The 14,519-nt window shown below is 38.7% G+C and overlaps 2 protein-coding genes across 2 annotated transcripts in view; both read right to left on the bottom strand.

Annotated features, from left to right (window-relative positions):
- The window catches only part of LOC117482108 (venom factor-like), a 41,357-nt gene extending 30,848 nt beyond the window's left edge, over nucleotides 1–10,509 (bottom strand). Inside the window, exons 1-9 of the mRNA XM_034130115.1 lie at nucleotides 10,424–10,509; nucleotides 8,368–8,557; nucleotides 7,145–7,310; nucleotides 6,639–6,709; nucleotides 5,533–5,624; nucleotides 4,917–4,999; nucleotides 4,708–4,795; nucleotides 2,773–2,875; nucleotides 2,430–2,544 (exon numbers count right to left, since the gene is read on the bottom strand). Coding sequence (XP_033986006.1) covers nucleotides 2,430–2,544; nucleotides 2,773–2,875; nucleotides 4,708–4,795; nucleotides 4,917–4,999; nucleotides 5,533–5,624; nucleotides 6,639–6,709; nucleotides 7,145–7,310; nucleotides 8,368–8,557; nucleotides 10,424–10,509 — 994 coding nt within the window. The remainder of the gene's footprint in view (nucleotides 1–2,429; nucleotides 2,545–2,772; nucleotides 2,876–4,707; nucleotides 4,796–4,916; nucleotides 5,000–5,532; nucleotides 5,625–6,638; nucleotides 6,710–7,144; nucleotides 7,311–8,367; nucleotides 8,558–10,423) is intronic.
- A 3,402-nt stretch (nucleotides 10,510–13,911) lies between these two features.
- Nucleotides 13,912–14,519, bottom strand: part of ccdc130 (coiled-coil domain containing 130) — an 11,165-nt gene continuing 10,557 nt past the window's right edge. The window contains exon 10 of the mRNA XM_034130081.1: nucleotides 13,912–14,519. This exon is cut by the window's right edge and continues 382 nt beyond it. Within this exon, the coding sequence (XP_033985972.1) occupies nucleotides 14,429–14,519 (91 nt within the window). The 3' untranslated portion in view covers nucleotides 13,912–14,428.

Here is a 14,519-nt window from a genome sequence, read left to right as displayed (position 1 = left end):
TCTGGGCAGTGTAGTTTTACACACCATCTTATTTGACTTTCTCAGGGCAGACCCCCACAAAGAAAAAAATATATGTACACACGTAAGGTCATCATCTTAACAGTTTTTAATGCTCGAGTCATCCGTGAGCAGAGCATCAAGTTGGCATGCCTATTACAGCTGAATGCGGCGATTACCATCTTGTTCAGCAAAACGCCTCACAAACGTATTAACATCCAAAGCTTTAGTGCGTTTTGATTCAATGCTGAGCACAGCCAAACTTGACAGTCTCTTCTCTGTCATTGTAGACCGCAAATACCTTATTCCTTCCGTGTACTTGGGTCCGAATGCTTCTCGTTTTCTGCCGCCCGTTCAAATGAAATCGCCGCCAATCACATTTCCTCGCTCGCGCCAGGGTTACAAGGCTCGCGTCTTGTGCTGCATTCACTTGCACTCGGACATCAGGGATTTTCTCTGATAAATGTCCGATGAGCCACAACTTTTATTTCAAAACAAAGCTTCCAACTGGGCTGGCCAGACGCTGTCTCCTCTCTCACTTTAGGTAACTTCACTAAAAATCGATCCATGTTGCCGCTCGCATAAAGTTAGCTGAAGTTAACGAGCTAGATTTCATTGTTTCTCTTTATTTTTTTCTCACGCTGCGCCTCCCCTGAAGCTCTCTGGCGCCCCCCAGGGGAGGCGCGCCTCACACTTTGAAAACCGCTGCGTTAGACCTTTTCGTTGTCCGTCATTTTGACGGACAGGATCGTGACATTTCCGTCATAATCCATTATTACCCGTCATTTTATTTTTCATGTTTTAATGATGAGACATATTTAATATTTATGTTTGGGTACTAAGCAGCAAATGTTCATTCATTCCTTTTTTTTATGATTCATACAGAACTTTTAAGGGCATGGAGAAAAAAAAGATGAACAGAGACACCGACCGTGCGGTCACTTTTCATGTCAAAACGAATATGAATGATTTATTTTTCCTTGCCACTTGCTTGTCCCTCTGCTGCTGGCTGAATGTTGTCAGTTTTAGTCTTACTGGCTTGTCCTTCATCCTCCACTGCATCAATCCCTCTTTTTTCACCTCGTTTATCCACACCATCACAATTACTGGGCTTATTCAAAAAGCTTTGGACACTCAGCTGCCGTGACAATTTGCGATTGCTAAAGCCGGTTAAACAATGAGGTAATCAACGAGGTCAAATACAAGACTAGACAATAGCTACTTAATATGCACACACTCGCCACCAACTGGACAGGGGTGTGAATTACTAAATAATAGTTACAGTAGAGTACAGTAGATCGCCCTCAGTCGACCTGGCCACTAAGGATGTAATATAATGTGGGCCGCTGGTGGACATTTTGGCACTGTTCCGAGTTGTGTTCTAATCTGTCAAAATGACGGACTGCTTTCAGAGTTTTCCGTCATTCTTGGAAAAATTACGTCATAGACGGAAAATATTCGGTTAACGCGACCTCTGACTCGGACATTAGAGACTTTCTCTCATAAATGTCCGATGAGCCACAAAACAAAGCTGTCGTTTTCTGCCAGACGCTGTCTCCTCTTTCACTTTAGGTAACTTCACTAAAAATCGATCCATGTTGCCGCTCGCATAAAGTTAGCTGAAGTTAACTAGCTAGATTTCACTGTTTCTCGTTATTTTTTTCTCACGCTGCGCCTCCCCTGAAGCTCTCTTGCGCCCCCCAGGGGAGGCGCACCTCACACTTTGAAAAACGCTGATCTAGACGGACTAGGGATCCAACGATAAAACATGCAACATGTGATGTCAGTAACCAAACTGTGTCATTAGGATGACATTGGAGTTGGGCGTCACAACATCTTCTGTGGATGGGTCCTACCTAAAGGATGAAAGAGCCAGACCACTGCGTTCGAACTTCCTACCAATTCCCCTGCCATGCCCATTTGTTTCATCACCTGGGCATGACGACCACTTCTATACTGTATCAACTGAATTGGAGAACCCACTTGCAGTCTGAGGCGAGGCTGAAGAGTTCATTGTTCCAAAAAAAGAAAATAGTTTCTTACTCCTGAAAAGTAAAAACATTTTCTGAGTTAAAATGCAGTAAGATCTGATTTCACACTGGTGACACCTTGAACAGATTCCATCTAACACACAATGTGCTGGCCAGCGAGATGGATGACAAGGACGATGACCTAGGGATATTCAAAGGGCCCGTTGAAGGTCTTGGCCACTTGAAGGTATCTCAAGTAGGAGGTTAGATAATAATAATAAAAGAAAAAGTCAGTGTAAGTGAGACTTATCTGGTGAAGGGGATTTGTTTTGATGTGGTGTGGTGCGACAGGAACAATGCAAACACAACAATAACACCGCACAGCACATTTAGTTTTAGTTCCCAGGAAAGATCAATTGTATGATTAGTGACAGGGTTGACTTTGTGACATGAAGTGCTGACCTGACTTAGTGAGCACGGAGGCCTTCACATACAAAGAGCTGCCCACAAGAGATCTGATGTTGGGGTGAGCTCTCTTGATCTCCTCCATGCTCAGTTTGACCACTCCTCCGTCCAGCTGCAGGAAAACAGGAACACAGAAAGTAAATCACCAGATATCTAGTTTAGTATAACTACGAATTGCTCCGGAAAGGAATTGACCGCCTCCAACACCAATGTTAGCCACGTACACAGCTTAGTAGGAATATTGTCTTTTATCTGATAAATAGCAAGAAAATGAATATGTTGTGCATGTGTATGTAGTCAGTGACAGCAGCCTAGTATTTCAGATTAAGCAGTGACTCACATCTGTCACTTGCTTCACTGCTGGCAACCTCCTCATCTCTTGGTTGATCTTCACTCCAAACACCACATAGGCCGTGCCCTGGACCGGCTCCCCATACAGGTATCTGAGACACAACGATCACACAATAGGAAGTCTTCATACTTTATATTTTCGAATAGACCTGAACATTTGGGAGGAATATCCTTATGTCATCAGATATCCTAATAAACAAGGTTCATGTGTATGTTCCTGTGTTTTAGTATGAGGATCGATTGCCCTTGCACAATGGGAAGTCAATAGTGAGCACTTAATATTTGCGTACATATTCAAAAATCCCTATATATTAATCAGTATCCTATTAAACAAAGTGTATGTGTATGTTCCTGTGGTTTAGTATGATAATAATTTATGTAAACTTCTCAATTATTATTATGAAAAACTTGGACTCCCATTTCTCCCCCTTCACACAGCCCCGACTCATCTCTCAATCCTCAGTCAAAAAGAGACATTTATTGAAAACAGATAGATGTTACAATTTCCAAATCACAGAACATGCTTGTATCTAATAGACAATCTTGCCTCAGTCCTTATTTGTTGGCGTTCAAATATATTTGAGTATGGTTTAACCTGTTAAGCACCAAGCCTGTTTTTCATGTTTCAGGCTCGAAAATTACATGCCCAAAACAAATGACTACAACTTAACTTCTAAAAGGGTTATATGAATAATTTATTTTATCAAAGCAAGGTTACATCTGTGAGTTGGATGTAGAAGTGTCAGAATCAATATAAATGTTTTTTATTTTAAAGAAAATTCAGATTTTACATAGTAAAAAAACTATAAATTATAGTGTCCGTCCAAAAATTATTTTTTACAGATAGTGAAAACTACCCTTGGATGATGGGTTAGTAGACTAAAAGCTTTAGGAATCCAAAGTACAACATATAATAAGTACCCTGTATCAAGATTGATGCAAAACAAGTGACATTTGACCTTTTTAGAGAGGTTTAGTCAAATCCACCCCACCTCTGAGGTGATTTGGGTGAAAATGTTTTTTTTTCCATATCTCTGGCCCCCCTTGCTCGATTTTGATGGTTGACACCTCTTTCTGACCGTTAGAGCCAATAGAATCGAAGGGGGAGGCTCACACACACACACACATTGTGAAGAGAAAAGGTGGGGGCTGCGCGCATGTAAAGCAGAGTGGAGCTACATTCTAGCTCTGGCATTTGGAAACAAAAAAGCAGTTTTATTGCTTATGGATTATCAGAAATAATTTCAAAGAGGGCACAGATACATTGGATGAACCTATGGATTAACTGCAGCATCTTTTTTTATCGTTTTAATGCCATTGAAGACCAGTTTTGACCAAGGTAAGCCATGTTAGCGTTTCTAGCTACTTTGCTCCACATGTTATGATGTACGCTTTCGTTTATAGCGTCGCAAATGTTTATCACTAAGTGTTGAGGTGGGCACCACTAGATTCAGTGTCTCCAGGACACCAAAAACGAGTGGTTGGCTGTGCATCTAGGATAAGTAATAAGGGAGTTATTGTGAGTTTAAGTGCCGTTTTAGGTTAAATGTTTTCGCTCGTGGCTAATTCAGAGGCTGAGTGCTAGCATTGTGGGGTTTTTTTGGAAAAAAAAATTAAAAAGATCAGTTAGCTGAGTTTCTTCCCGTTACATGGATATAAAACATTCATAGTTTTATTAAATATTAAGATTCCTTAGACGTTGTTTCCTGCAAATGACGCGTTTATCCGCCCGGTACCGGGCGGATGGTGCGTAACAGGTTAAGAGATAAAGTTAGGAAGAGGTTTAGAACAAATTAAGTACAAGATTGAGGTAGGTAGGTTGATTGTCAATTACAGTGGTTTAACGTGTGTGTGTGTGTGTGTGTGTGTGTGTGTGTGTGTGTGTGTGTGTGTGTGTGTGTGTGTGTGTGTGTGTTAGACCAACCTGGCCCAGATCTCTACTTCCAGTTCAGTATCATCCAGGTCGAGGAAGGATTTCCTGGGCGTCAGAGTAACATTAAAAGCAGGAAGCACTGAAACACAACACGCAATACAAATGCTACGTTATACCTCAACCGAAAAGTGATATTCAGATATGGAAAGATGTGATGCCTAACGGTAAATAACAAGTAAGTCTTGTTTAAGTTGACCTACCATATTTCTTCACCTGGAACTGGGAGGTGAAGGTGTTCTGCTTCCAGTGGTCAAATTTTGCAATCACTGTCCATTGTCCTTCACTGCCGAAGACAAACATCACATCAGAGATCAAAGTATGTATCCTACTGGAACCCTGTGTGTCCGTATGATTTTGTGACCTAATACCTCCCTATTTCTTAAACTATTTAATCCACTCAAATCTTCATTAACTTGTTTAGGCAAAATAGATTTGTAAGATTGGCAACGTACTTTCTTCTACAATGTATTGTCTTATTTTATTTGGGTCTACTAACCACTTTGAGTGCTTTTATTTAGTTGTTTTATTACTTTTTTACAAATTAATTTCCTTTTTCTAATGTTTTATTTTCTCCTTAAGTTGAAGGGAGGTCATTAAAAGCCTTTTGACTTCTTCTAGATTGTATGCAGTCTTGTGTGTGCAGTAATTAAATGATTTTAAAAGTAGGTAAAACAAAAAGCAATTAACCAATTAAATAATCTACAATCACTCATATGTGAAGCTTGATAACTGTCAAATGAAAATATATTTAAACAAAAACCTACATTAGCATAAAGTTGAAGGAGTTAAATGATGAGTCGAATAATTTGATTTTACTTGACAATTTCTGAGAGAGGAAAAGTGTCAGCAAAAACGCCATCAAAAGCTCGGATCCTGGAGACCTGTTTAACCACCACACCGTCGGGATTCTGAAACACACACACACACACACACACACACAAACAAAATAACAATTGAGCTAAAAAACAGAATATGGATAAAACAATATCAAAACCTATGACCTGTTGTGTTGCCAAAGCATTACACCAGGTAGAATATCTTAATATTCTTTTTTACATCCCATTTCAACATCTATACTTAAACTTTACATAAACCAGGGCTGCAAAAAATATCATTTTCATAATCAATTCATCTACTAAGCTTTTTATGCAGATTAAGGCCCTGACACACCAAGCTGACACCAAAGGACACGTCCCGACGGAACACGACTGTTGTGTCGCCTCACGTCTCCTGCGTCTTGGCCAACAGTCGCACTGGAACACACCGCAAAGACTTCAGCCGACGGCCAAGAAGCCCGTACGAACTGCGCATGCGTGAGTGGCAATGACTCTCCTTACCAGCAGGCGGAGGTAGTGTGTATTCGTCATTCAAAAGAGGCAACAAGCGGAAGACAGATTGCGTGATACACTGAGAGAAAAATAACAGACTGCGTGATATAAACAAACAACAAATAGCGTGTGCGTTGGTCTTCGGTTTCTTCATTCCAGATCGCCATGATGAAAAATAAACTCTTGCGTCCAGGTGAGATGAAAATGAAAAAGAATAGCCGTCTGTGTCTGCCTTCTTAATCGTTTGTTTGGGTTCCTCACTTCCGTTTCGCTTCTCATGCACTGATTCGCTAGGCAGTGATTCATTTTGCCTACGGCCTTTTACCGACAGCCTACCGATTCAACATGTCGAATCGGTGGCGGAAGGTGTCGGCACGGCCGAAAAGACACGACGCCACCAATCTGAGAAGGGCAACAGGACGCTTATCGACGGCCAGACATCTATCGAATAAACATTGATTGATTGATCTATCGACATCTATCGACGGCCGAAATCGGCTCGGTGTGTCCAGCCTTTAGACTGTAAAATTGTGAAAAATGCACCTTAACGCACCAAGGTAATGTTTTTAAATGGTCTTGTTTTTATTTGTTTACCTGGATATCTATTGTGACGGAGCTGTTAAAGGCCTTAAAAGTTGGTGAGGACGTGAACGCTCTGAAACGAACTGGAAAGGGAAAGAGACAGAAATCAGCCTAAAAAACACCCAAAATAAAATATTCACTATATGTACAGCAGCCTTTATTAGCATTATTAATATAACTGCTCCTCATACATCTCCTGCTGCTATTACCACTATATCCATAACAAAAAAGTGGATTAAACTACAGCATCTTTTTGCTGGAAAGAAAATATGTTTTAATCTAATCCAATGCAAACCTTCTGCATCAAACAGAAGCAGCAGTTTCATCGCACATTCTACGTTACATTGCGGTAATGTTATTTATTATTGTATTATATGTCTTTATTAAACAAGGACCATGCATAAAAAGACATACATCTCAAAAATAGAAGAGATGCTACATGCCAGATTATAGATAAAATAAATTCCAATGTTATTATTATACTTTTGGATTGTTTTATCAGTGTCTCCTGCTCTCACCAGTATCTCCAGGTTTATAGATGGGCTTGTCTGTCTGGATGAAGATGTATCCAGAGTGAAAGGACACCATCAGTATCTTCTCCATCGAGTGGTGGCCAATAAAATCCACCCTCAGAAGAACAAACTTGTTCTTCTTTTCTTCGCGTTCCAAGCCATTCGAGGAGAGCTGGGGGAGGTAATGATGCACTGAAATATTGTACAAGTCTATCTAAACTGAAAGTATTATTTAGGAGCCAAATCATTAATGGTTATGAACAGGACCTGTAAAATCCCATTTGTTATTTCTTGTAATTGTAAAAGTAATTTCTTTCTGATTGTTTTGTAAAAAAAACAACAAATTAACAAGACAAACATATCGCTGATGACGATGACCTAATATTTTATTTATAAGGAAAATGTATGCTAGAGGGGGTAGGACCAGAAAAGTTTTTGTTAAGCTTCTTCTTGCCCCTGTTGAACATGACAGAGACTATTTGAGAATTATTATTATTTATTTGTTTTTTTGTTTTTTTTGTATTATTTTTTTTTTTTACTTTGTTATAATTATTATTATGAGTGAGAAAAAACAAGAAGGAAAAATATATATATATTATTATTATTCTTGTATGTTTTGTTTCTGACATGTTCAATAAATTGACAAAAAATTTGATTAGATTTACCCAGTTATTGTTGTTTTTTATTCCATGTTGCTTTCCAAATGTATGTTCGTTTGTTTTATGTGTGTTCCTTGGTGAGTTTTATTTTCTAAGTATAGGTGGTTAAGACAAGTGAGTTTTTGCCAATTTACACTCATGTCTTGTACGAGCCATAAACTGAGTTTATTATGTAAGTTGTGTTTTTATTTTATTGTTTAATATGTCTTGCTTTATTAGTATACATGGCCTACAGATATTATTTGTTGAATATTTATCTACTCACCTTAGTTGTTTACGCGCCTGAATATATTTGTTGACACCCCTTGGTCTTCTATTTGCTATATTATGTCTGTTTATGGGGAAGGGGTTGGTTTTAAATGAGGGAAGCTAAACCAGTTCAACCAGACACACTCAGTAGGAGGGATGTATGGTGAAAATGGAAAATAAATGGATTCATCTTGACAAATGGATAATCGTTTTGGATTATTTGTTCACTGAAATCGCACCCCTGTATGTTGGAAGTGGCTGCTTTAGACATTTTAAGCCACTACATGTCTCTTTCAAGTCGAAATTCTGATTAATTGTTACCTGAAGAGTTTTGAGAGTGTGAAATCCATTTTCCAGATTCAGTGTGACGGAGTCCTGCAGGAGCGTGGTGGTCTTACTGAAGTCAATGATGGAGATGGAGACAGTGACGGGGGAGGACAGACCTTCTGCCTGGAGGAAGATGTTCTCCTGGCTGTCTGTCCTCAGCAGGTCTGGAGCTAGCACAGTAAACCTGCAGGAAAACTTTCATGAATGAGGCGGGGGCTGCCACAACTTTAAAGAGGCCCTATTATGCTTTTTCTGTCTTTCCTGTAGTGTGTTCCATTTTGGTCTGCAAAGGCTAAATCAGAGCAGACTGGGCTCTGGTTTCAGACAGAGGGTGAAAAGAGGTGCTGCAGCACAGGCAGTATGAGAAAAATAAATAACTTTTTGAACATTAAAGCATGGAGACATGTCCCAGTAGAGACAGTACATACTGATATACACCTGAACATCAGCAGGAGAGGACTCTTTAAAGTAGAGTCACTACATACTGATATACACCTGAACTTCAGCAGGAGAGGACTCTTTAAAGTAGAGACACTACATACTGATATACACCTGAACATCAGCAGGAGAGGACTCTTTAAAGTAGAGTCACTACATACTGATATACACCTGAACATCAGCAGGAGAGGACTCTTTAAAGTAGAGACACTACATACTGATATACACCTGAACATCAGCAGGAGAGGACTCTTTAAAGTAGAGACACTACATACTGATATACACCTGAACTTCAGCAGGAGAGGACTCTTTAAAGTAGAGTTAATACATACTAAAATGAACCTGAAAATAAGCAGAATAGGGACTACCGCAACTACTTTTGCTACTCTTGACGACCATGATAACATACAATGATTGTAATTATACAAATCCTATACAAATATCTGTCATTTATTATAATGCTTACAGGACATGGGTCATAAAATCACAACATTTCATAAAATCTGTCACAAATACTAACAAAAATTGTGTTAGGTTTGTTCATGTCCAATGTACACACTCATCATACTTCATGGCATAACGTGGATAATTATCCAGTCAGTGAACAGCAGATCAGATCATATCATTTGAGATATGTGGAGAATGATCACTTTTTAATAAGAATAATAATAATGCCTTAAAAATGTATATTCACTTTAGTTTAAATATCTATATCTTTGTGTGGTCCCTTCCACATTGCTACTATGCACACACATAAAATTCACACAAAAAACATATTTTAACAGTTATGTAAATTAAATCAATTCCATTTTCATTTTTCATTTGGTGTCAGGTCACAATTGGACTTATGGACATATTGCATATCTGACCCTGAATACGGCTACTACTTAAAATAACAATAACATATTACAAAAATGTAAAATTACTTAGTTTGCACACAATATTAATAATAAGAGAACACCATAAGTTAAAAACAAAATAACAGATAAGTACACTGGTAAAAAGGTAGCAGTATTTGTTTTTTAAAAAGTGACCCTATATAATTAAAGAGGTACTGTGTATGAGTTGCAGGAGGGTATATTGCACACTACAAAGTAACATTTACTCAAGTATTGTACCTAAGGCATATTTGTATTTGAGTATTTCCATGTAATGCTATATTTCTACTCCACTTCAAAGGCAAATATTGTACTTTTTCGTCCACTTAATTTATATAACACTCACAGTTTCGTTTAAAAACACATGATATGCTGATATGGTGTAATGCAGTGCTGTAATCTACATAGTATTTGAAGTATTTGGTCCACATTGACAAACTAGATTGCCCTTATGAATAAAAACAGGATATAATAATAACCATAATAATTAAATACTATGAAAATATCCTTTCTGCTTAACACGTATATTTACTTATACTTGAAGTACATATATCTGATAATACGTTTGTACTTAATATTATTCTGAAAAGGGCCATTGTGTCGAGTACTTTTCGTACTTTACGTATATTTTGATGCTAAATTGTTTTGAAATCGGGTCTTTTACTGAGTATTGACCACAATAATATTTGTACTTTCACGTAAGTAAAGGATCTGAGTAATTCTTCGAGACGTACCTTCTTGGACCTCCATAAATAATATGTCCGTTGGAGCTGCAGAGAAGCAAGAGAAATAATAAACTGGGAAGCGTCCAGCGAGCCATGGTGACTGACTGGAAGCCTCAGTGGACTGTGACCACAGACAGACTGTTTTAAATACCACCCACCCACACCCATACACACACACACAAACACACACACACACACACACACACACACACACACACACACACACACACACACACACACACACACACACACACACACACACACACACACACACACACACACACACACACACACACACACACACACACACACACACAGGGTTTCTAATCAATCCAAGTGACACACAAAAAGGTTTGTTGGTCTGCAGGCTCTCAGCTACTGCCAAACTACTTTCTTGTCATTACACTCAGGTACAACCACTTTTTGCAGTCTTCTCACGATGCAGTTAGAATAACAAACATAACAATTAAAAGCAGTCATACTGTAGCAGCAAAGAGAAGATTACACAATAGAAGGTGCTAGTACACATTTACAAAGGTATTGGAGTTAATGAAAGGAAGTTAGAAAAAGATCAATACTTTTTGGTTTATATTCATTTGTGGTTGCAGTTCTATGAGGAGTCTAAGTGTGTTTATGTGTGTGTGAAGGTCCCTGGTTTGTGTGTCTTCACAGTTATTGTAAACTGGTGAGTGTTTGGGCAGGGATGGCTGGGATGGAAGACACAACCTCCCTTTGTGACACTCCTAAATCCTCACATGAAACCTGGTTCACTGAATATGAAAGGATAACTAAGGCTTTTCTTTGTTTTGTTGAAAAAAATATGTTAACCCACACCAAACCCCACTTTAACCCTCGTAAAAGAACAGATACATTTAGTTATCTTAACCCTCGTGTCGTGTGTTCAGGTCAAATCTGACTGTTTCACTACTTTCATCAAGCATACAGTGGAGGAAATAAGTATTTGATCCCATGCAGATTGTGTAAGTTTACCAACTTACAAATAAATTAACAAAGTCTGTAATTTTAATGGTAGGTTTATATAAACAGTAAGAGTAAAAATATCAAAAAGAAAATCCAGAAATGGACATTATATAAAATATACATATTGATTTGCATTTAACTGTGGGAAATAAGTATTTGATCCCCTTGCAAAACATGTGTTAGTACTTGGTGGAGAAACCCTTGTTGGACTGACAGAGGTAAGACGCTTCTTGTAGTTGGTCACCAGGTTTGTGCACATCTCAGGGAAGGATTTTGGTCCACCCCTCTCTGAAGATCCTCTCCAAATCCTGAATGTTTTGAGGCTGATGCTTGGCATCTGGAAGCTTCAGCTCCCTCCACAGATTTTCTATGGGATTAAGGTCCAGAGACTGGCAAGGCCGCTCCATCACCTAAATATGCTTGGCCGTATGTTAAGGTTTATTGTCCTGCTGGAAGACCCATCCATGACCCATTTTCAGTGTCCTGGCTGAGGGAAGGAGGCTGTCGGCCAAGATGTTTGTTATGATTCGTGGAAAAAGGTAGGACCCAAATGCAGAATACAAAAAAGGTAAAAAGCTCAAGGAACAAAAAGCGAGCTTTATTTAAAAAAAAAGCTGATGAACAAATCATGGCATGAAACAAACAGGTAGCACATGGTAGCAACAAAGTAAAAACTGACCGTGACCAACATGGAGGGAGACAGGAAAGAAAATGAACCGACAAGGAACAAAGGGGAAGACAAGACTAAATACAAAGAGGGGTAATCACAGGACAAGACACAGCTGGGCAGGGGAGGCAGAAACACAAGGGCAACAGGTAAACACAATCAGACAATCAGACAGGAGGGAAAACACAGGAAGGAAGACAAGACACAGGGAGAACAGAATTTCAACATAAAATCATGACAAGACAGACAACTAAGATCTGACAGAAAACTAGGATTGTGACAATATTAAGGTACACGGCCCCGTACATCCTCTCCTCGATGCAGGGAAGTCGTCCTGTCCCCTTAGCAGAGAAACACCCCCAAAGCATAATGTTACCACCTCCCTGCTTGACGGTGGGGATGGTGTTCTGGGGTTATAGTCAGCATCTCTCTTCCTCCAAACACGGCGTGTCAAGTTGATGCCAAAGATTTACATGTTGGTCTCATCAGACCACATCACGTTGTCCCAAGCCTTCTCTTAATCATTCAGATGTTCATTGACACATTTCAGACGGTTCGTACATGAGCCTTCTTGATCAGGGGACCTTGCGGGTGCTGCAGGATTTGATCCATTATGTAGTGTGTTACCAATAGTTTTCTTGGTGACTGTGGTCCCAGCTGCCTTGAGATCATTAACAAGTTCCTCCCGTGTAGTTCTTGGCTGATCCCTCAGCTTTTCTCAATACCCCACGGGGCGAGATCTTGTGTGGAGACCCAGACCGAGGGCGATTGAAGCTCATTTTGTCTTTCTTCCATTTAGAAACACACACATTATTCTTCCAAATAATCGCACCTACATGAGAGCAGTCAGGACTCTGAAGCTCATTAACTCAAAGAACAAACACTTATTTTAAACCTGATCTATAACTGTTGGGTTGTGTTCATCCCTATAGGATCAATGACGAGAAGATCACAGCCAAGAAACAGAAGAGATGTGAAACCAGATCCTCCATTCATCAAGCTCTTCTACATTCAAATCTGATCTTAAAATGAAAAAGATGTACCTGTTCCATCTTGTTTCAGCTCTCTTCAATCGTTTTACTTGCTAATGTTTCTCTCTGTTCATGTTTTATTATTATTATTTTTTCAGGAGACACCGATGTCAAACAGGAAGTGAAAAGTGGATGAACTGATGGTATATTTTCAATTAAAAAAAACAAACAATCAATTGCACTGATGTAGAGAGGACACATAAATATAGAATAGAAAATAAATATATTTTAAACCAAACATTTACAAATATATTTCATACCAGTCCCGATTTATCTTACAAACACATTTACAGAGTTTGTATGTTTGGGAGCAGAGGTGGCTGTTTTCTATGTATTTTTGTTCATTGTTAGACAACTAAAGTATCAAGGTTATTGTTTGTTTTCCTTAATAAGTCATTCAAACATAGCTCTTAGTTAAGAGTCCTCCTTTTGTTCCGTTTATTTCTTGGTTTCACACGGGTTTCACACTGCACCCATAATTTATTTTGTTTTGTATGCTGCTGCAACGCAAACATTTATCAAATTGGGATCAATAAAGTACCTATCTATCAATCTATCAGGCCCTTTGTTGTTGTTTTTATTTGAGGACAAGTCTTTGAATTATTTTAAGTTGAGATTGTCAATAAAAAAAACATTTTACCAACATCTGGTTTTGTGTTCCTTCCCTTTCCCCAAAAGAGCTGGGACGTAACGTCCAGGTCACAAAAACCCGGTATTTCTTACACAGTACTTTTCATGAATGTTTACAAGGTGCCTCACAGTTTTATAATCAGATCAATGAACATGGGAATCTAAATAAATAACCAGATACTTTAAACTTAGTCAGCAAAGAAACCTTTATTTACACGTCAGATTAACTTGAAGAGACAAATTAGACACATGTGGAAGTCACGCCGTCATTATATAACACATGTATGACAAGGACAGTCCCAAAATGAGTTGGATTTATGTGTAAAATAATCAGAATTTGTACACAAAGAATCATACAAAAGCAACACTTTAAATGTCTACCAGATATGCACTTTTCAAATTAAGTTATTCAGCATGAAAACAATCTTTTAAAAATAAATAATCATCTGAAGAAATACCAAAATGAACAATTAGGAAATGTGTCAACTAAAAGGAAGCAGCCCTATTACTGACAGGGCATTCTGCAAACAATGAATCAAGTCTACATTTAAATCTGAAATCTCACATTTTGGATTAGAAAACTAAAAAACATACATGGCTAACCAGAGATGAGTCAGTCTCAATCTCCAGTTTATGATTGATAAAACGGACATTGTAGTCACAAACAAATAATGAAATTGTCCCCTTTAAGCTCGACTTCCAGCCTCATGAGTCTGAATCTGAGTCGCTGTAGTCGGCCATGATGGATGTGAGCGCTCCTAAACTCCTGCCCCTCTCCTTCTCCTTCCCAGAATCC

The sequence above is a fragment of the Trematomus bernacchii genome, unplaced genomic scaffold (assembly GCF_902827165.1).
Source record: "Trematomus bernacchii unplaced genomic scaffold, fTreBer1.1, whole genome shotgun sequence".
Classification (NCBI taxonomy): Eukaryota; Metazoa; Chordata; class Actinopteri; order Perciformes; family Nototheniidae; genus Trematomus; species Trematomus bernacchii.
The sequence above is the reverse complement of the archived record's forward strand: the minus strand, read 5'-3'. Positions and strand labels throughout refer to the sequence as shown.